General features: G+C 48.6%; 1 protein-coding gene across 1 annotated transcript in view; it reads right to left on the bottom strand.

Moving 5' to 3' along the window:
• Window positions 1-451: 451 nt before the first annotated feature.
• The window catches only part of LOC120042410 (xylosyltransferase 1-like), a 53,589-nt gene continuing 30,865 nt past the window's right edge, over window positions 452-23,175 (bottom strand). Inside the window, exons 4-12 of the mRNA XM_038987246.1 lie at window positions 20,532-20,734; window positions 16,864-16,944; window positions 16,365-16,581; window positions 16,076-16,252; window positions 11,528-11,629; window positions 10,941-11,104; window positions 2,752-2,947; window positions 1,115-1,448; window positions 452-774 (exon numbers count right to left, since the gene is read on the bottom strand). Coding sequence (XP_038843174.1) covers window positions 452-774; window positions 1,115-1,448; window positions 2,752-2,947; window positions 10,941-11,104; window positions 11,528-11,629; window positions 16,076-16,252; window positions 16,365-16,581; window positions 16,864-16,944; window positions 20,532-20,734 — 1,797 coding nt within the window. The remainder of the gene's footprint in view (window positions 775-1,114; window positions 1,449-2,751; window positions 2,948-10,940; window positions 11,105-11,527; window positions 11,630-16,075; window positions 16,253-16,364; window positions 16,582-16,863; window positions 16,945-20,531; window positions 20,735-23,175) is intronic.

Below are 23,175 nucleotides of genomic sequence, written 5' to 3'. Positions count from 1 at the left end.
TACAGTGGTGTCAAGTTGTCTGGATGTCCTTTGGGTGGTGGACCATTCTTGATACACACAGAAACTGTTGAGTGTGAAAAACCCTGCAGCGTTGCAGTTCTTGACACCTACTACCATTCACCCTCTGAATGGCACACCGACACAATCCATGTCTCAACTGTCTCAAGGCTTAAAAATCCTTCTTTAACCAGGTCTCCTCCCCTTCATCATCACTGATTCAAGTGAATTTAACAAGTGACATCAATAAGGGATCATATCTTTCACCTGGTCAGTCATGGATACAACAGGTATTCTTAATGTTTTGTAGACTCAGTATATAGGAAATGGAGGAGCAATTTAGGACGCAGCAGACCATCTCACGATAGCCGTGGTGCACAACACACAAAAACGTTTCCCGTCAGTTCATCCTCCAAGCCATTGGTTGGCTGTAGCAGTAGCCGTGGCGACGGTGCTACCTAATCCGTCCGTTCCCTCTGGGGGGGCCCAGATCAGACTTTGGGTCGGGACTGAGCGTGCTCCATCCCGTCTCCCGACACCGCTGCATAACGGGACAGGAGCTAGGACCCTGAGAACACACGTCCGCTGCAGACCACACCCCTGCCAGGAGATGGTCCACCCAGCTCTGGAGCTCCGCCCCTGTCAGTGATGCTTTAAACTCCGCCTCCTCCACCTGTCCCAGGTGCACAGGGAGGTTGAGGATGGGGTTGAGGCCGTGGAAACTCTGCTCCATGTAAGAGTTACGGACCGGGCCGCTGTGGAGCTTCACTGTGTCTTCTAGAGAGGGGGGGGGGGGGGGGGGGGGGGGGGGGGGGGGGGGGGGGGGGGGGGGGGGGGGGGAGGGGAGGGGGGGGGGGGGGGGGGGGGGGGGGGGGGGGGGAGGGGGGGAGGAGGGGGGGAGGGGGGGGAGGGGGGGGGGGGGGGGGGGGGGGGGGGGGGAAGGAAGGGAGAAAGGGGAGGCAGGAGACAGGGGAGAGGAGGGGTGAGAGGGAGATAATTATTTAAATTCCATGTAAGAGTTACAGGATAGGCTGTGTGTGTGTGTGTGTGTGTGTGTGTGTGTGTGTGTGTGTGTGTGTGTGTGTGTGTGTGTGTGTGTGTGTGTGTGTGTGTTTACCCTGGCGTATAGGCTGCTGGTCGTGGTACTCCAGAGGTGAAACCACAAAGCTGGTGGAGGCCAGCAGGTTCCAGTGATGCAACACACGCAGCGTCCACACGCCGGGTCGTAATGGCACGGTTAACGGGGGCCGGTAGTGTGTGTACTCTGTCCCGCCGTCCACCAGGATGTCGTACGTGGCGGCTATGACGTTGGTGGGATCCACCCAGACGACGGTTACCGTGACGTTCTGTCCCCGGCCCCAGCGTTGCATGGCAACCGGCTCCTCCGTGGGGCCCAGGAGGCTTCCGAAGTTCCTGAAGATTCTCTCTTTGGCGTCCCAGTCTGAACCCACCTGAGGGAGGAGAGGGAGGACAGAGAAAGACAGAGATATTGAGAGAGATCAAGAAACAGAGGATTGATTTGAATGAAAACAGAGATACTGTAGATAGAGAGAGAGACATGTGAAGGATTTCCAGCAGGCTAACCAGGTGGAAACTAAGTCCCCTGAATGGCAGCCTGTGCACTACATGATCGTTTTAACGACTTCCCTGTTAATTAACAAATGGTAAATCAATTAGTGTTCCAGCTACAGCGTGACAGGACACATCCAGTACCACATGTCATCCCCAGGGGGCAGCAGCAACCTGCAGCAACCTGACAATAAAGACACTTAACAAATAGTGACCCAGAACCTGTTTCAGCAGGGACAGAACCCCCATCTCTCTCTCTCTCTCTCTCTCTCTCTCTCAGGTACCAGAGCCTGTTTCAGCAGGGATAGAACCCCCATCTCTCTCTCTCCAAGGTACCAGAGCCTGTTTCATCAGGGACAGAACCCCCATCTCTCTCTCTCTCTCTCTCTCTCTCTCTCTCTCTCTCTCTCTCTCTCTCTCTCTCTCAGGTACCAGAGCCTGTTTCAGCAGGGACAGAACCACCATCTCTCTCTCTCTCCAAGGTACCAGAGCCTGTTTCATCAGGGACAGAACCCCCATCTCTCTCTCTCCAAGGTACCAGAGCCTGTTTCAGCAGGGACAGAACCCCCATCTCTCTCTCTCTCAGGTACCAGAGTCTGTTTCAGCAGGGACAGAACCCCCATCTCTCTCTCAGGTACCAGAGTCTGTTTCAGCAGGGACAGAACCCCCATCTCTCTCTCAGGTACCAGAGTCTGTTTCAGCAGGGACAGAACCCCCATCTCTCTCTCAGGTACCAGAGTCTGTTTCAGCAGGGACAGAACCACCATCTCTCTCTCAGGTACCAGAGTCTGTTTCAGCAGGGACAGAACCCCCATCTCTCTCTCTCTCTCAGGTACCAGAGTCTGTTTCAGCAGGGACAGAACCCCCATCTCTCTCTCTCTCCCAGGTACCAGAACCTGTTTCAGCAGGGACAGAACCCCCATCTCTCTCTCTCCCAGGTACCAGAGCCTGTTTCAGCAGGGACAGAACCACCATCTCTCTCTCTCTCCCAGGTACCAGAGCCTGTTTCAGCAGGGACAGAAACCCCCATCTCTCTCTCTCCCAGGTACCAGAGCCTGTTTCAGCAGGGACAGAACCCCCATCTCTCTCTCTCTCTCCCAGGTACCAGGGATCAGGGATACTAGAGGCTGCAGGTGTTTGCAGAAGGTTACATTTAAAATGTGTGTGCGTGCGGGCGCGTCTCACCTCTGCAAACTGTAGTCTGTTGAGTGTGTTGGTTGTCGGGGCCAGGGTGAAGTGGTTGCTATGGGAGACCCAAGTCTCTAGGGTCTCTAGCTGGCTGGTTGCTAGGTTACTAGCATTTTGACGAACCAGGTAGCCTTGGAACACGTCTGACAGGAAGTACAAATGGACAGACACCGGGTGGCCCCTGGAGATATACCTGGGAAACACCAAATATACACATACACAGTACAGTTACACACAAATACACACCCAAATGTCCACAGACCTTCATCCAAATGTACAGACATCCACCCAGATGTCACTTCGCTCCCACCTACATGTACAAATTACCTCAACTAACCTGTACCCCCGAACACTGACTCGGTAGCGGTACCCCCTGTATATAGCCTCCACATTGACTCGGTACCGGTGCCCCCTGTATATAACCTCCACACTGACTCGGTACCGGTGCCCCCTGTATATAACCTCCACACTGACTCGGTACCGGTGCCCCCTGTATATAACCTCCACACTGACTCGGTACCGGTGACCCCTGTATATAACCTCCACACTGACTCGGTACCGGTGCCCCCTGTATATAACCTCCACACTGACTCGGTACCGGTGCCCCCTGTATATAACCTCCACACTGACTCGGTACCGGTGCCCCCTGTATATAACCTCCACACTGACTCGGTACAGGTACCCCCTGTATATAACCTCCACACTGACTCGGGACCGGTGACCCCTGTATATAACCTCCACACTGACTCGGTACCGGTGCCCCCTGTATATAACCTCCACACTGACTCGGTACCGGTGCCCCCTGTATATAACCTCCACACTGACTCGGTACCGGTGCCCCCTGTATATAACCTCCACACTGACTCGGTACCGGTACCCCCTGTATATAACCTCCACATTGACTCGGTACCGGTGCCCCCTGTATATAACCTCCACACTGACTCGGTACCGGTGACCCCTGTATATAACCTCCACATTGACTCGGTACCGGTGCCCCCTGTATATAACCTCCACACTGACTCGGTACCGGTGCCCCCTGTATATAACCTCCACATTGACTCGGTACCGGTGCCCCCTGTATATAACCTCCACACTGACTCGGTACCGGTGCCCCCTGTATATAACCTCCACATTGACTCGGTACCGGTGCCCCCTGTATATAACCTCCACATTGACTCGGTACCGGTGCCCCCTGTATATAGCCTCCACACTGACTCGGTACCGGTGCCCCCTGTATATAACCTCCACATTGACTCGGTACCGGTGCCCCCTGTATATAACCTCCACATTGACTCGGTACCGGTGCCCCCTGTATATAACCTCCACACTGACTCGGTACCGGTGCCCCCTGTATATAACCTCCACACTGACTCGGTACCGGTGCCCCCTGTATATAACCTCCACACTGACTCGGTACCGGTGCCCCCTGTATATAACCTCCACACTGACTCGGTACCGGTGCCCCCTGTATATAACCTCCACATTGACTCGGTACCGGTGACCCCTGTATATAACCTGCACACTGACTCGGTACCGGTGCCCCCTGTATATAACCTCCACATTGACTCGGTACCGGTGACCCCTGTATATAACCTCCACACTGACTCGGTACCGGTGCCCCCTGTATATAACCTCCACACTGACTCGGTACCGGTGCCCCCTGTATATAACCTCCACACTGACTCGGTACCGGTGACCCCTGTATATAACCTCCACATTGACTCGGTACCGGTGCCCCCTGTATATAACCTCCACATTGACTCGGTACCGGTGCCCCCTGTATATAGCCTCCACACTGACTCGGTACCGGTGCCCCCTGTATATAACCTCCACATTGACTCGGTACCGGTGCCCCCTGTATATAGCCTCCACACTGACTCGGTACCGGTGCCCCCTGTATATAACCTCCACATTGACTCGGTACCGGTGCCCCCTGTATATAACCTCCACACTGACTCGGTACCGGTGCCCCCTGTATATAACCTCCACACTGACTCGGTACCGGTGCCCCCTGTATATAACCTCCACACTGACTCGGTACCGGTGCCCCCTGTATATAACCTCCACACTGACTCGGTACCGGTGCCCCCTGTATATAACCTCCACACTGACTCGGTACCGGTGCCCCCTGTATATAACCTCCACACTGACTCGGTACCGGTGCCCCCTGTATATAACCTCCACACTGACTCGGTACCGGTGCCCCCTGTATATAACCTCCACACTGACTCGGTACCGGTGCCCCCTGTATATAACCTCCACATTGACTCGGTACCGGTGACCCCTGTATATAACCTCCACACTGACTCGGTACCGGTGACCCCTGTATATAACCTCCACATTGACTCGGTACCGGTGACCCCTGTATATAACCTGCACACTGACTCGGTACCGGTGCCCCCTGTATATAACCTCCACACTGACTCGGTACCGGTGCCCCCTGTATGTAACCTCCACACTGACTCGGTACCGGTGCCCCCTGTATATAACCTCCACACTGACTCGGTACCGGTGCCCCCTGTATATAACCTCCACACTGACTCGGTACCGGTGACCCCTGTATATAACCTCCACACTGACTCGGTACCGGTGCCCCCTGTATATAACCTCCACACTGACTCGGTACCGGTACCCCCTGTATATAACCTCCACACTGACTCGGTACCGGTGCCCCCTGTATATAGCCTCCACACTGACTCGGTACCGGTGCCCCCTGTATATAACCTCCACACTGACTCGGTACCGGTGCCCCCTGTATATAACCTCCACACTGACTCGGTACAGGTACCCCCTGTATATAACCTCCACACTGACTCGGTACCGGTACCTCCTGTATATAACCTCCACACTGACTCGGTACCGGTGCCCCCTGTATATAACCTCCACACTGACTCGGTACCGGTGACCCCTGTATATAACCTCCACACTGACTCGGTACCGGTGCCCCCTGTATATAACCTCCACACTGACTCGGCTACCGGTGACCCCTGTATATAACCTCCACATTGACTCGGTACCGGTGACCCCTGTATATAACCTGCACACTGACTCGGTACCGGTGCCCCCTGTATATAACCTCCACACTGACTCGGTACCGGTGCCCCCTGTATATAACCTCCACACTGACTCGGTACCGGTACCCCCTGTATATAACCTCCACACTGACTCGGTACCGGTGCCCCCTGTATAAAGCCTCCACACTGACTCGGTACCGGTGCCCCCTGTATATAACCTCCACACTGACTCGGTACCGGTGCCCCCTGTATATAACCTCCACACTGACTCGGTACAGGTACCCCCTGTATATAACCTCCACACTGACTCGGTACCGGTACCTCCTGTATATAACCTCCACACTGACTCGGTACCGGTGCCCCCTGTATATAACCTCCACACTGACTCGGTACCGGTGACCCCTGTATATAACCTCCACACTGACTCGGTACCGGTGCCCCCTGTATATAACCTCCACACTGACTCGGTACCGGTGACCCCTGTATATAACCTCCACACTGACTCGGTACCGGTGCCCCCTGTATGTAACCTCCACACTGACTCGGTACCGGTGCCCCCTGTATATAACCTCCACACTGACTCGGTACCGGTGCCCCCTGTATATAACCTCCACACTGACTCGGTACCAGTGACCCCTGTATATAGCCTCCACACTGACTCGGTACCGGTGCCCCCTGTATATAACCTCCACACTGACTCGGTACCGGTGCCCCCTGTATATAACCTCCACACTGACTCGGTACCGGTGCCCCCTGTATATAACCTCCACATTGACTCGGTACCGGTGCCCCCTGTATATAACCTCCACACTGACTCGGTACCGGTGACCCCTGTATATAACCTCCACACTGACTCGGTACCGGTGACCCCTGTATATAACCTCCACACTGACTCGGTACCGGTGCCCCCTGTATATAACCTCCACACTGACTCGGTACCGGTGCCCCCTGTATATAACCTCCACACTGACTCGGTACCGGTGCCCCCTGTATATAACCTCCACACTGACTCGGTACCGGTGCCCCCTGTATATAACCTCCACATTGACTCGGTACCGGTGACCCCTCTATATAGCCTCGTTATTTTTATTGTGTTACTTTTTATTATTACTTTTTATTTTAGTCTACTTGGTAAATCTCTTCTTGAACTGCACTGTCATTTCACTGTAAGGTCGACACTTGTTGTATTCTGCACGTGACAAATAAAGTTTGATTTGATTTCAAATGTACACAGACACAGTCATACCCACTCGATGGTACTCAAACCCACGTCAGAACAAACTGGGCTTAAGTCACAGGAGCTGGTGAGGAACAGAGAGATCACTCTACTCTCAACCCCCCCCCACACACACACACACCTTGTCCCCCCACTTCTGATACACACCCAACCAGCAACAAGTGTCTCCTTGTGCCTGTGTACACACTCCACCCATAACCTACACACACACACACACACACACACACACACACACACACACACCGTCCTCTCCCCCCGACTTACATGACTGGAAAAAGCCAGTCTGAGAGACTGAGGCCTGTTTGTCTAAATGTAACAAGTTATTCTCCATATTTGATTTGGACCTCTTGCAACATACAAGCACACAAACATGCACACAAACACACGCACCTATACAGACAGACAGACAGAAAGGCAGACAGACAGACAGACAGAAAGGAAGACCGAGACAGATACAAGGACAGACAGATAGATACAAAGACAGAAACACAGGCAGATAGACACACAAACAGCAGAAAGGCAGACAGACAGATTGAAAGCCAGACAGTCAGACAGATTGAAAGCCAGACAGTCAGACACACAGACAGGAAGGCAGACAGTCAGATAGACAGACAGAAAGGAAGGCAGACAGACAGACTCTGCTAGTTAAAACCTAGCTCCTAGCCTGGTAATGATGAGATCTGGTTTCCTCCGCTAGATAAAACCTAGCTCCTAGCCTGGTAATGATGAGATCTGGTCTCCTCTGCTAGATAAAACCTAGCTCCTAGCCTGGTAATGATGAGATCTGGTCTCCTCTGCTAGATAAAACCTAGCTCCTAGCCTGGTAATGATGAGATCTGGTCTCCTCCGCTAGATAAAACCTAGCTCCTAGCCTGGTAATGATGAGATCTGGTTTCCTCCGCTAGATAAAACCTAGCTCCTAGCCTGGTAATGATGAGATCTGGTCTCCTCCGCTAGATAAAACCTAGCTCCTAGCCTGGTAATGATGAGATCTGGTTTCCTCTGCTAGATAAAACCTAGCTCCTAGCCTGGTAATGATGAGATCTGGTCTCCTCCGCTAGATAAAACCTAGCTCCTAGCCTGGTAATGATGAGATCTGGTCTCCTCTGCTAGATAAAACCTAGCTCCTAGCCTGGTAATGATGAGATCTGGTCTCCTCTGCTAGATAAAACCTAGCTCCTAGCCTGGTAATGATGACATCTGGTTTCCTCTGCTAGATAAAACCTAGCTCCTAGCCTGGTAATGATGAGATCTGGTCTCCTCTGCTAGATAAAACCTAGCTCCTAGCCTGGTAATGATGAGATCTGGTCTCCTCTGCTAGATAAAACCTAGCTCCTAGCCTGGTAATGATGACATCTGGTTTCCTCTGCTAGATAAAACCTAGCTCCTAGCCGGGTAATGATGAGATCTGGTCTCCTCCGCTAGATAAAACCTAGCTCCTAGCATGGTAATGATGAGATCTGGTCTCCTCTGAGTAGCTGGAGGACTGAAGTGTCAGAGCAGAGCTTGCAGAGGTGGTCAAACACCACACATAAAAACATGTTGATGATGGAGAAACAAGTGTCTATTTAACCTCTGTGGTCAGAAGATTCTGCACCTTTATGAGGGTGGCAAGTTTTAGTTTATTTAACTCTGCGCCCCCCTGCCGACCCCTCGGGCACGCCCAACAGTTTGTGAACCACTCCCCTAGCCCCTAAACCCTAGGCCCTGTCCAGAATAAACCCCTAGCCCCTAAACCCTAAGCCCTGTCCAGAATCAACCCCTAGCCCCTACACCCTAGGCCCTGTCCAGAATCAACCCCTAGCCCCTAAACCCTAAGCCCTGTCCAGAATCAACCGCTAGCCCCTACACCCTAGGCCCTGTCCAGAATCAACCCCTAGCCCCTAAACCCTAAGCCCTGTCCAGAATCAACCCCTAGCCCCTAAACACTAGGCCCTATCCAGAATCAACCCCTAGCCCCTAAACCCTAGGCCCTGTCCAGAATCAACCCCTAGGCCCTACACCCTAGGCCCTGTCCAGAATCAACCCCTAGGCCCTACACCCTAGGCCCTGTCCAGAATCAGCCCCTAAACCCTAGGCCCTGTCCAGAATCAACCCCTAGGCCCTACACCCTAGGCCCTGTCCAGAATCAACCCCTAGCCCCTAAACCCTAGGCTCTATCCAGAATCAACCCCTAGCCCCTAAACCCTAGGCTCTGTCCAGAATTAACCCCTAGCCACTAAACCCTAGGCTCTGTCCAGAATCAGCCCCTAGCCCCTAGCCCCTACACCAGTATTTCTTCATCCCGGTCCTGCATGGGAACCTAAAGGGGTGCACATTTTAGATTTTGCCCCCTGATTCTGTAATCAAAGGTTTGATGTCTGATGTGTTGATTAGTGGAATAAGGTGTCTAGTTCTATGGCAAAAACTACAATGTGCACCCCTTTGAGTCTCCATGCAGGACCAGGGTTAAGAAACACTGGTTTAGGTGCTTGTGGAGATCTGAGAGGATTTGGATATTAGGTACAGAGCCTTCAAAAAGTATTCATACCCTTTGACTTATTCCACATTTTGGAATAAGCCTGATTTCAAAATGTATTAAATATCCTATAATGACAAAGTGAAAACATGTTTTTAGAAATGTTAGCAAATGTATTGAATATGAAATGGATATCTCCTTTACGTAAGTATTCACACTCCATATACTTTGATGAAGCACCTTTGGCAGCGATTAGAGCTGTGAGTGTTTCTGGGTAAGTCTCTAAGAGCTGTGAGTGTTTCTGGGTAAGTCTCTAAGAGCTGTGAGTGTTTCTGGGTAAGTCTCTAAGAGCTGTGAGTGTTTCTGGGTAAGTCTCTAAGAGCTGTGAGTGTTTCTGGGTAAGTCTGTAACACACCTGGATTATACAACATTTGCACATTATTCTTTTTTTAATTCTTCAAGCTCTCAAATAGGTTGTTGATAATTGCTCGACAGCCATTTTCAAGTCTTGCCATAGATTTTCAAGTAGATTTAAGTCAAAACTGTAACTAAGCCACCCAGGAACATTCACTGTCTTCTTGGTTAGTAACTCCAGTGTATATTTGGCCTTGTGTTGTAGGTTATCGTCCTGTTGAAAGGTGAATTCATCTCCCAGTGTCTGGTGGAAAGCAGTCTAAACCAGGTTTTCATCTAGGATTTTGCCTGTGCTTAGCTCTATTCCGTTCCTTTTTATCCTAAAAAACTCCCTAGTCCTTGCCGATGACAAGCATTCTCATAACATGATGCAGCCACCACCATGCTTGAAAATATGAAGGTGGTACTCAGTGATGTGATGTGTTGGATTTGCCCCAAACATAACACTTTGTATTCAGGACATACAGTTCATTTCTTTGCCACATATTTTGCAGTATTTCTTTAGGGCCGCGTTACAAACAGGATGTATGTTTTGGAATATTTTTATTCTGTACAGACTTCCTTCTTTTCCCTCTGTCATTAAGATAAGTATTATGGAGGAACTACAATGTTGTTGATCCATCCTCAGTTTTCTCCTTATCACAGCCGTTAAACTCTGTAACTGTTTTAAAGTCACCATTGGCCTCATGGTGAAATCCCTGAGGTGAGAACACATTCTGAAGGCCCTGTACTATTCTAACGTGACAGTGCAGACAGCGGTAAGACAGTCAGGTATAACAAGCAATGTGGTGATATTTTCCCACCTTACCCTCTGAAAAACTAGCTGGGATTTTTGCCATATTTCTAAACCTGTCCAAACCTTCTCCACTCTCTACAAGTGTCTAGGGGGCAGTGAGTAGGGGTTAGGGGGTAGGGGGCACAGAGTAGGAGATGGACAGGGCCCTATCCAATCCTTTTTGTTCTACCAGTGTGTATGGGGATGGGGGGGGGGTGTTAGGGGTTGGTTTGGAATTCAGTTGTTCACACACACACACACACACACATCCACACCTTCCGGACTGACCTGCAGCTGTTGTTGTCAGGGTGGCCCTGCAGTGACGTGGCGGCCCGTGATAGGCCCATGCGTGTGAAGGCGTGGTAGTGAGTGAGCTGGCTGTCTGATAGGCTGGCTACGCTGTCCATCTCCTCGTACACATTCTCCCAGTACGACTGGAGCCCTGGGGTCTCCTGGAGGAGAGGAATCAGTGTTATAGTAGAACCCTGGGGTCTCCTGGAGGAGAGGGAGCAGTGTTTGTGTATTCTGTTTGTGTGTGTGTACTCTGTGGGTGGGTGTGTGTGTGTGTGTGTGTGTGTGTGTGTGTGTGTGTGTGTGTGTGTGTGTGTATGTATGTATGTTGTGTTTGTGTACTCTGTGTGTGTTTGTGTACTCTGTGTGTGTGTGTGTGTGTGTGTGTGTGTGTGTGTGTGTGTGTGTGTGTGTGTGTGTGTGTGTGTGTGTGTGTACGTTGTGTGTGTGTGTGTGTGTACACCTTGTGTGTGTGTGTGTACATTATGTGTGTGTGTACGGTGTGTGTGTATGTACGGTGTGTACGTTGTGTGTATGTTGTGTATGTGTGTGTATGTTGTGTGTACTCTGTGTGTTCCACCCACCTGTGGATAAGGTCCAAACAGGAAGCTGTCCAGCTGGGTAACAATCTCCTGGTTCACAGTAGCCTCAAATTTACGGGCGAAAAACGTAGGCCTGGACGTTTGCTGTGGGGGAAGGAGGGAGAGAGAGGGAGAGAGCAAGAAGGAAAGAGATAGATGGGGGAGAGAGAGAAGGGGAAAGAGGGGCAGAGGGATTGTAGAGTGAAAGGGGAGAGAGGGTGGAGGAGGAAGAGAGTATATGTTTATCTATGTGTATGTGGTACTGTCTGATGTGGGGGGTGCAGATGGTCACGGGTTGATGAGGTCACAATGTCATGACTAGGGCGTATCTGCCATAGATACATACAGTTGAAGTCGGAAGTTTACATACACCTTAGCCAAATGCATTTAAACTCAGTTTTTCACAATCCCTGACATTTAATCCTAGTAAAAATGCCTTGCCTTAGGTCAGTTAGGATCACCACTTTATTTTAAGAATGTGAAATGTCAGAATAATAGTAGTAGATAATAGTAGATTTATTTCAGCTTTTATTTCTTTCATCACATTCCCAGTGGGTCAGAAGTTTACATACACTCAATTAGTATTTGGTAGCATTGCCTTTAAATTGTTAAAACTTGGGTCAAATGTTTTGGGTAGCCTTCCACAAGCTTCCCACAATAAGTTGGGTGAATTTTGGCCCATTCCTCCTGACAGAGCTGGTGTAACTGTGTCAGGTTTGTAGGCCCGCTTGCTTGCTCACGCTTTTTCAGTTCTGCCAACAAATTTTCTATAGGATTGAGGTCAGGAATTGGTGATGGCCACTCCAATACCATGACTTTGTTGTCCTTTAGCCATTTTGCCACAACTTTGGAAGTATGCTTGGGGTCATTGTCCATTTGGAAGACCCATTTGCAACCAAGCTTTAACTTTCCAACTGATGTCTTGAGATGTTGCTTCAATATATCCACATAATTTCCCTACCTCATGATGCCATCTATTTTGTGAAGTGCACTAGTCCCTCCTGCAGCAAAGCACCCCCACAACATGATGCTGCCACCCCCGTGCTTCAAAGTTGGGATGGTGTTCGTTGACTTGCAAGCCTCCCCCTTTTTCCTCCAAACATAACAATGGTCATTATGGCCAAACAGTTTTATTTTTGTTTCATCAGACCAGAGGACCATTTCTCCAAAAAGTACGATCTTTGTCCCCATGTGCAGTTGCAAACCGTAGTCTGGCTTTTTTATGGTGGTTTTGGAGCAGGTGCTTCTTCCTTGCTGAGCGACACCACAGGTTATGTCGATATAGGACTCGTTTTACTGTGAATATAGATACTTTTGTGCCCGTTTCCTCCAGCATCTTCACAAGGTCGTTTGCTGTTGTTCTGGGATTGATTTGCACTTTTCGCACCAAAGTGCGTTCATCTCTAGGAGACAGAACGCGTCTCCTTCCTGAGCGGTTTGACGGCTGCATGGTCCCATGGTGTTTATACTTGCGTAATATTGTTTTGACAGATGAACGTGGTACCTTCAGGCGTTTGGAAATTGCTCCCAAGGATGAACCAGACTTGTGGAGGTCTGTGGTTTGAGATCTTCACTGAGTGTGAGGTAACGTTAGTTAATGCTCAATCACCTCAGCAGCTGACTGTCTCTCCGACTGTCTGACCGGCTCCCTCTGAGACCGTTCATTTTTTCCCTTTACTCATTTAGCAGACACTCTTATCCAGAGCGACTTACAGGAGCAGTTAGGGTTAAATGCCTTGCTCAAGGGCACATCCACAGATTGTTCACTTAGTCGGCTCGAGAATTTGAACCAGCGGTTACTGGCCCAACGATCTTAACCGCTAGGCTACCAGCTACCTACAATGCTTCCTTCAGTCAGGATGGGAGCTTCCTCCATCAATGCTTCCTTCAGACAGGATGGGAGCTTCCTCCATCAATGCTTCCTTCAGTCAGGATGGATTTAAGCTTTTAGCTGCCAAGTATGGCCTACATGTAATTATAATAAAAAGAAACCACTACTAAAAACCAGTTTACCTAAACCTGGCTAGCACTGTGAATCTAACTAATAACTCACTGTACAGCTGATGCAGAGGACGTGGGTGGAAGGACCACAACAAACCTTCTTTCCATAATGTTTATTATACACAAACATACACGTTTGAGGACTGACTAGCTCCAGAACAATCTGGGTTCTATTCCGGGACCATTCATCACATCAACTGAAACCAAAATGTCAGTTACATAGAACATCACTGTGGTGCTGACTGGTGATTGGCCCACACTACTGCTTATCACCCCCACACTGTAGGCGGGACATAAAATCAACAGAATACAGGATCAACTACCACACTGGAGACAGAGAGAGAGAGAGAGAATCTATGTGCACGTGAACCTGTGGCACAGTCTGGCGTGGGGGGCGTAGCTGCACTCAGCTGGGAGGTTCAGGGTTAAAGACGACCTCACTGTCCAGGAAACTCAATCGAATGAAAACCCTCAGAACCACTGTGTGTGTGTGTGTGTGTGTGTGTGTGTGTGTGTGTGTGTGTGTGTGTGTGTGTGTGTGTGTGTGTGTGTGTGCTTCCCTTCGGTCAGGGCTACATAAGACCTCGCTACAGTCCAACAACCCCAACATTATTATAATAACAACTCTGACAATCACATGCCACCAGCTACAAACCACCGCTCACACACACTGACCCAGAACTGCTGATTTAGGATCAGTTTCCTCTGGCCAAGTCATCATCAATATCATCAGCAACTCAACCACCACTGGCCCTGGAACAGTTGTTAGATGAATAAAGTAACCACAGGCTATAAGTACAGACAGGAGCACTTAGTTGTGAACTTTAAGCTATTCTTGTCCCTTTGCTGTGCCACAGTGAGACATAGCCAGCTGTCACATAGCTATTCTGGTTCATATAAATTAGCCAACTAGAGCTAAGCTATTCTGGTTCATAGAAGTTAGCCAGCTAGAGCTATTCTGGTTCATAGAAGTTAGCCAGCTAGAGCTAAGCTATTCTGGTTCATAGAAGTTAGCCAGCTAGAGCTATTCTGGTTCATAGAAGTCAGCCAACTAGAGCTAAGCTATTCTGGTTCATAGAAGTTAGCCAGCTAGAGCTATTCTGGTTCATAGAAGTTAGCCAGCTAGAGCTAAGCTATTCTGGTTCATAGAAGTTAGCCAGCTAGAGCTATTCTGGTTCATAGAAGTTAGCCAGCTAGAGCTAAGCTATTCTGGTACATAGAAGTTAGCCAGCTAGAGCTAAGATATTCTGGTTCATAGAAATTAGCCAACTAGAGCTAAACTATTCTGGTTCATAGAAGTTAGCCAGCTAGAGCTATTCTGGTTCATAGAAGTTAGCCAGCTAGAGCTAAGCTATTCTGGTTCATAGAAGTTAGCCAGCTAGAGCTAAGTTAGTCTGGTTCATAGATGTTAGCCAGCTAGAGCTAAGCTATTCTGGTTTATAGACGTTAGCCAGCTAGAGCTAAGTTAGTCTGGTTCATAGAAGTTAGCCAGCTAGAGCTAAGCTATTCTGGTTCATAGAAGTTAGCCAGCTAGAGCTAAGCTATTCTGGTTCATAGAAGTTAGCCAGCTAGAGCTATTCTGGTTCATAGAAGTCAGCCAACTAGAGCTAAGCTATTCTGGTTCATAGAAGTTAGCCAGCTAGAGCTATTCTGGTTCATAGAAGTTAGCCAGCTAGAGCTAAGCTATTCTGGTTCATAGAAGTTAGCCAGCTAGAGCTATTCTGGTTCATAGAAGTTAGCCAGCTAGAGCTAAGCTATTCTGGTACATAGAAGTTAGCCAGCTAGAGCTAAGATATTCTGGTTCATAGAAATTAGCCAACTAGAGCTAAACTATTCTGGTTCATAGAAGTTAGCCAGCTAGAGCTATTCTGGTTCATAGAAGTTAGCCAGCTAGAGCTAAGCTATTCTGGTTCATAGAAGTTAGCCAGCTAGAGCTAAGTTAGTCTGGTTCATAGATGTTAGCCAGCTAGAGCTAAGCTATTCTGGTTTATAGACGTTAGCCAGCTAGAGCTAAGTTAGTCTGGTTCATAGAAGTTAGCCAGCTAGAGCTAAGCTATTCTGGTTCATAGAAGTTAGCCAGCTAGAGCTAAGCTATTCTGGTTCATAGAAGTTAGCCAGCTAGAGCTAAGTTAGTCTGGATCATAGAAGTTAGCCAGCTAGAGCTAAGCTATTCTGGTTCATAGACGTTAGCCAGCTAGAGCTAAGTTAGTCTGGTTCATAGAAGTTAGCCAGCTAGAGCTAAGCTATTCTGGTTCATAGAAGTTAGCCAGCTAGAGCTAAGCTATTCTGGTTCATAGAAGTTAGCCAGCTAGAGCTAAGCTATTCTGGTTCATAGAAGTTAGCCAGCTAGAGCTAAGTTAGTCTGATTCATAGACGTTAGCCAGCTAGAGCTAAGTTAGTCTGGTTCATACACTTGGCAGAAAGATGTACTGAGATTTCCAGGTGTGTGTGTGTGTGTGTGTGTGTGTGTGTGTGTGTGTGTGTGTGTGTGTGTGTGTGTGTGTGTGTGTGTGTGTGTGTGTGTGTGTGTTGTACGCGGGTGTGTCTCACCTGAAAGCGTGGCAGGTCAGGAGGTTTGAAGTCGTTGGGGGAGCAGCCACACCAGTCCACTATGTGTTTGTACTGACACTTACAGCCCAGCTTCCTGTTCCAGTTGGTGATACGCAGGTTGTTGTCCACCATACTCTCACAGTGAGCACTGTTCTCTAGTACTGTGTGGAAGAACGACTGGAGAGAGAGAGAGGGAGAGGGGGGTAAAAATATGTTAGATAGTCAGTAGTGTGCAGTTTGTGCTGATTGCGTAGTGTGTGTGTGCAACAGATGTGTGTGTGTGTGTTACCTCGGCAGGCAGCAGTGTGTATGCGTAGAAGCGCTTCATGCTGACGACCAGCTCATCTTCAGAGTTGATGACGTAATCCACAAACATGCGGTTCAGAAGGAACCAATCGGAACCTCCGTCCACCGCAATGCCTTCTGGGATCTTGCGGTCGCCTAGGCGCCACATGTGTGTGTCACACTCGAAGAAGAGCCGGTCCAGACCCTGCTTACGGATGAACCTGGAAAGGACACACACACACAGATGAACACACACGCAGATGAACACACACACACACGCAGATGAACACACAAACGAACACACGAACACACACACACACACACACACACACACACACACACACACACACACACACACACACACACACACACACACACACACACACACACACAGATGAACACACAAACACACATGCAGATGAACACACACACACACACACACGCAGATGAACACACAAACACACATACAGATGAACATACACACAGATGAATATGTGTCTCACCGTGTGTTGTCTCTGCCGTGGGATTTGATGAAGTTCATGTCCCGGTACTTTGTCAGGAAGCCCACCAGCTGTTCATTGGTCCTGGGGAGGGCAGAAAGCTGTCAATCAGTCACACATCCAATCAACACGAGGGGGCACACACAGGCCAAAATTCCAAATCAACCGCTTGGACACTAACCAGGCACTGTAGGTATGAAATGGTTTATCTAGGCACATGCTCTTGGCTGGAGTCCGAATATTTGAGCAACGTCCACCTTTTGTAACATGATTCCCTTGCCAGTCTATGTGTTCCTAGACCCCCCGAATAGCAACATACACAAGGGGGCGATAGCAGGGATTTACTTGTTGTTATCTTCCCATTGTGGTAAAAGCAAAGAAGAATCACATGTTAAAACATCAACACCACTGTTAACTAATTTACATGAAAACCAACTGCATATTTGCCAGTTGGCTGTAGGCAACATCGCTAGCAGTTTGCTAGCTAGCTTGCTAAAAACAGCAAGCAAGCTAACCTTTTAGCTTCCCACATCTTCCCCATGTGAAATAATCAGATTAATAATGAAATAATATGCCCTGGCAAATATTCTTATACTTACTGGTGTAACCTACTACCTTATTCCGGTTTGATACGCTGCTTCAATGTATTCACTCCCATATCAGCTAAAAATAGAACGACATCACATTTTGGTCGCAAAGAAAAAGCACATGGCTTAGGGGCTGTTTTTAGGTTGTCAATCAGCCAGTCATCCTTTCTAAACAAAATGCATTTTGGGGGATTCTAATACGGCTATAATGTTGTTTGGTTTATTGTTTGATTAGTCGCTGAGATTATATTGGGCTATTAATGCAAAACAGGCTGTTTATTTCATGCCAAGCTAAACCAAGACGGCAATCTGGAAGTTGAAGTGATTTGAAAGTTGATTAGCTTCCCACAGCCCATGTAAAATAATCAGATTTATAATGAATTAATATGCCCTGGCAAATAATATTTTATTTTTCTACCCAATTGGTAGTTACAGTCTTGTCCCATCGCTGCAACTCCCCTACAGACTCGGGAGAGGCGAAAGTCGAGAGCCACACATCCTCCGAAACATGACCCTGCCAAGCCGCACTGCTTCTTGACACACTGCTTGCTTAACCCAGAAGCCAGCCACACCAATGTGACAGAGGAAATACTGTCCAGCTGGTGACTGAAGTCAGCTTGCAGGCACCCGGCCAACCACAAGGAGTCGCTAGAGCGAGATGGGACAAGGAAATCCCAGCCAAACCCTCCCCTAACCCGGACGATGGTGGGCCAATTGAGCGCCGCCTCATGAGTCTCCCGGTCACGGCCGGCTGTGACACAGCCTGGGATCGAACCCGGGTCTGTAGTGACGCCTCAAGTACTGCGATGGAGTGCCTTAGACCGCTGCGCCACTCGCGAGGCCCCCTGGCAAATATTATAATCACTAGTTATTAGTGGGAGGGGGGGATTCTCATAAGGATATAATGTTGTTTGGTTTATTGCTTAAGCAGTCGCTGAGATTATATTTACTTATTGATGGAAAATAGAGTCACATTTATTTATTTTCTAAGTCATACCACACTATAGTTTATATACAAGGACCAAAGAGTTTGGCCTGCTTCGTGTTCTCATTTTTGCCGTGGATTTTTTTTGTTGCGATTCTGGTATTGTCCCAGCCCCTAACACACACACACACACACACACACACACACACACACACACACACACACACCCAACAGCCCCCATCCCCCATCCCCACCCCAACTACCCCCAAAACACACGCCTAACAGCACTCAATACTCTACTCCCATCTGAACAGAACATGAGTCCCAAACTCTCAAAGCAATTACACTTTCCTAATACCTCTTTAATTAGCTTGCTAATTAACACTCACATTAGAGAAGTATTACAGTGCCTTATCAAGGCTTGCACACAATGCTAACACGCTAGGCAGAGACAGGCAATAAGGATAAGGTTACACACACACATGTGCACACACGCACGTGCACACACACACCAGATGTGAATCTGAAGTTGACGCAGACAGAATTAGTTAGATGTATGGCATGGTGAGAGAGAGAGAGAGAGAGAGAGAGAGAGAGAGAGAGAGAGAGAGAGAGAGAGAGAGAGAGAGAGAGAGAGAGAGAGAGAGAGAGAGAGAGAGAGAGAGAGAGAGAGAGAGAGAGAGAGAGAGAGAGAGAGAGAGAGAGAGAGAGAGAGAGAGAGAGAGAGAGAGAGAGAGAGAGAGAGAAACTCCAATTGAAGAATGGACAGACAGATGAACACACACAGCCATCTGTCCTATTGGATTTTCCTATGCTGAAAAGCAGTAGAGGTGAAGCCACAATGTCACTGCATCCAAACCTCTCTGTGTGTGTTTGTGTGTGTGTGTGTGTGTGTGTCTGTACGTTTGAATGTGTGTGTCCTCCCTTTCCCTTCTCCCCTCCTCACTTTTCCTCCTCCCCTCCTCCCTTTACCTCCTCCCCTCCTCCCTTTTCCTCCTCCCCTCCTCCCTTTCCCTCCTCCCTTTTCCTCCTCTCCTATTCCCTTTTCCTCCTCCCCTCCTCCCTTTTCCTCCTCCCCTCCTCCCTTTCCCACCTCCCTTTTCCTCCTCTCGTATTCCCTTTTCCTCCTCCCCTCCTCCCTTTCCCTCCTCCCCTCCTCCCTTTTCCTACTCTCCTCCTCCCTTTCCTTCCTCCCCTCCTCCCTTTCCTTCCTCCCCTCCTCCCTTTCCCTCCTCCCCTCCTCCCTTTTCATCCTCCCTTTCCCTCCTCCCTTTCCCTCCTCCCCTCCTCCCTTTCCCTCCTCCCCTCCTCCCTTTCCTTCCTCTCCTCCTCCCTTTCCCTCCTCCCTTTCCTTCCTCCCCTCCTCCCTTTCCCTAGTCTCTCCTCCTCCCTCCATCCCAGTCTGTCCCCTCTGTCTCTGCTAGCTGCTGTGCCCTTCAGTCTAGTGATGTTTAGGATCACATACATACATACATACATACATACATACATACATACATACATACATACATACATACATACATACATACATACATACATACATACATATTCACACATACAGACACACACACATTCACACATACAGACACACACACACATTCACACATTCAGACACACGCACGCACGCACGCACACACACACACACACACACACACACACACACACACACACACACACACACACACACACACACACACACACACACACACACACACACACACACACACACACACACACACACACACACATATTATGAGAAGTGTGTGTGTGTGGTGTGTGTGCGTCACTCTCATCGATCACACACACAAACGCAGCACGCTGGGATCCGTGTCAACTCTGATGTCATCACTGGGTATTGACGTGGAATGGATTTTGTCCAGTGGGCCGCGGGGCTCATGGGATTGGTTCACTTCAATAAGAGATCCAGTTGAAAGTAGAGAGAACTTAGTGACTCAGGACCTTCTGTCAGACCAACTTCCGCCATTATGTGGAATTCTGTGTGTGTGTGTTTGTGGGCCCTATTCCCTATATAGTGCACTACTTTAGACTGGAGACCTATGAGCCCTATTCCCTATATAGCACACTACGTTTGACCAGAGCCCTATGGGCCCTATTCCCTATATAGTGCACTACTTTTGACCAGAGCCCTCCATGCCCACCTGATAGGGTAGTCGGCTCCACTGAGGTTGATGAAGAAGTCCCAATTCCAGTCGGCCATCTTGAGAAGGTCGTCCATGCTACGCAGGTACATGGTGAGCAAGCTCGCCCCGCCCCAAATGGTGGACATCCTCCAGGAAGTAACACGGACGTTGGAATACTGGCTCGCTAGAGCCCCCACCTGTCTGTGGAGGTAGTTGGAACGCTGGGGGAAGGGAAGAAAGGTATTGGGTAAATTAATAGAGGTCTACATGTTTACCTGGTCTACAGGTTGACCTGGTCTACAGGTTGACCTGGTCTACAGGTTGACCTGGTCTACATGTTTATCTGGTTTGCATGTTTACCTGGTCTACAGGTTGACCTGGTCTACAGGTTGACCTGGTCTGCAGGTTGACCTGGTCTGCAGGTTGACCTGGTTTGCAGGTTGACCTGGTCTGCAGGTTGACCTGGTTTGCATGTTTACCTGGTCTACAGGTTGACCTGGTCTGCAGGTTGACCTGGTCTGCAGGTTGACCTGGTCTACAGGTTTACCTGGTCTACATGTTTACCTGGTCTACATGTTTACCTGGTCTACAGGTTGACCTGGTCTACATGTTTACCTGGTCTACAGGTTGACCTGGTCTGCAGGTTGACCTGGTCTGCAGGTTGACCTGGTCTACAGGTTGACCTGGTCTACATGTTTACCTGGTCTACATGTTTACCTGGTCTACATGTTTACCTGGTCTGCAGGTTGACCTGGTCTACATGTACAATGCATTCGGAAAGTATTCAGACCCCTTGACTTTTTCCACATATTGTTACGTTACAGCCTTATTCTAAAATGGATTAAATTGTTTTGTTTCCCCCCTCATCAATCTACACACAATAACTCATAATGACAAAGCAAAAACAGGAAATATCACATTTACACAAGTATTCAGACCCTTTACTCAGTACTTTGTTGAAGCACCTTTGGCAGCGACTACAACCTTGAGTCTTCTTGGGTATGACGCTACAAGCTTGGCACACCTGTATTTGGGGAGTTTCTCCCATTCTTCTCTGCAAATCCTCTCAAGCTCTGTCAGGTTGGATGGGGATCGTCGCTGCACAGCTATTTTCAGTTCTTTCCAGAGATGGTCGATCGGGTTCATGTCTGGGTTCTGGCTGGGCCACTCAAGGACATTCAGAGGTGAATGTCCAGACATGACGCTTGGCATTCAGGCCAAAGAGTTCGATCTTGGTTCCATCAGACCAGATAATCTTGTTTCTCATGGTCTGAGAGTCCTTTAGGTGCCTTTTGGCAAACTCCAAGCGGGCTGTCATGTGCCTTGTACTGAGGAGTGACTGCCGTCTGGCCACTCTACCATAAAGGCCTGATTGGTGGAGTGCTGCAGAGATGGTTGTCCTTCTGGAAGGTTCTCCCATCTCCACAGAGGAACTCTGGAGCTCTGTCAGAGCGACCATTGGGTTCTTGGTCACCTTCCTGACCAAGGCCCTTCTCCCCCGATTGCTCAGTTTGTCCAGGCAGCCAGCTCTAGTAATTTTTTATTTGTATTTTATTTAACCTTTATTTAACTAGGCAAGTCAGTTAAGAACAAATTCTTATTTACAATGATGGCCTACACCAGCCAAACCCAGACGATGCTGGGCCAATTGTGCGCCGCCCTATTGGGCTCCCAATCACGTCCGGTTGTGATACAGCCTGGATTTGAACCAGGGTGTCTGTAGTGACGCCTCGAGCACTGAGATGCAGTGCCTTAGACCGCTGCCCCAAACTTCTTCCATTTAAGAATGATGGAGGCCACAGTGTTCTGACATGCACTGGCCACTGTGGGACCTTATATAGACAGGTGTGTGCCTTTCCAAATCATGTCCAATCAATTAAATTTACCACAGCTGGACTCCAATCAAGTTGTAGAAACATCTCAAGGATGATCAATGGAAACAGGATGCACCTGAGCTCAATTTCGAGTCTCATAGCAAAGGGTCTGAAGACTTTTTTTGTTAATAAATTTACTAAAATTTCTTAAAACCTGTTTTTGCTTTGTCATTATGGAGTATTGTATGTAAACTGATGAGGAAAACAATAAATGTAATCAATATTAGAATAATCCATGTGTAAAAAGTGAGAGTGTCTGAAAACTTTACGAATGCACTGTATATAGTAGTAGTGTGAGGTATGGCAGATGGTCTGTAGTAGTCTACATGTATATAATAGTAGTGTGAGGTGTGGTAGATGGTCTGTAGTAGTCTACATGTATATAGTAGTAGTGTGAGGTATGGTAGATGGTCTGTAGTAGTCTACATGTATATAATAGTAGTGTGAGGTATGGTAGATGGTCTGTAGTAGTCTACATGTATATAGTAGTAGTGTGAGGTATGGTAGATGGTCTGTAGTAGTCTACATGTATATAATAGTAGTGTGAGGTATGGTAGATGGTCTGTAGTAGTCTACATGTATATAGTAGTAGTGTGAGGTATGGTAGATGGTCTGTAGTAGTCTACATGTATATAGTAGTAGTGTGAGGTATGGTAGATGACCTTACCTGGTCTACATGTATATAGTAGTAGTGTGAGGTATGGCAGATGGTCTGTAGTAGTCTACATGTATATAGTAGTAGTGTGAGGTATGGCAGATGGTCTGTAGTAGTCTACATGTATATAGTA

Source organism: Salvelinus namaycush, chromosome 3, assembly GCF_016432855.1.
Source record: "Salvelinus namaycush isolate Seneca chromosome 3, SaNama_1.0, whole genome shotgun sequence".
Taxonomy (NCBI): domain Eukaryota; kingdom Metazoa; phylum Chordata; class Actinopteri; order Salmoniformes; family Salmonidae; genus Salvelinus; species Salvelinus namaycush.
This window is presented reverse-complemented; position numbering and strand designations above follow the sequence as displayed.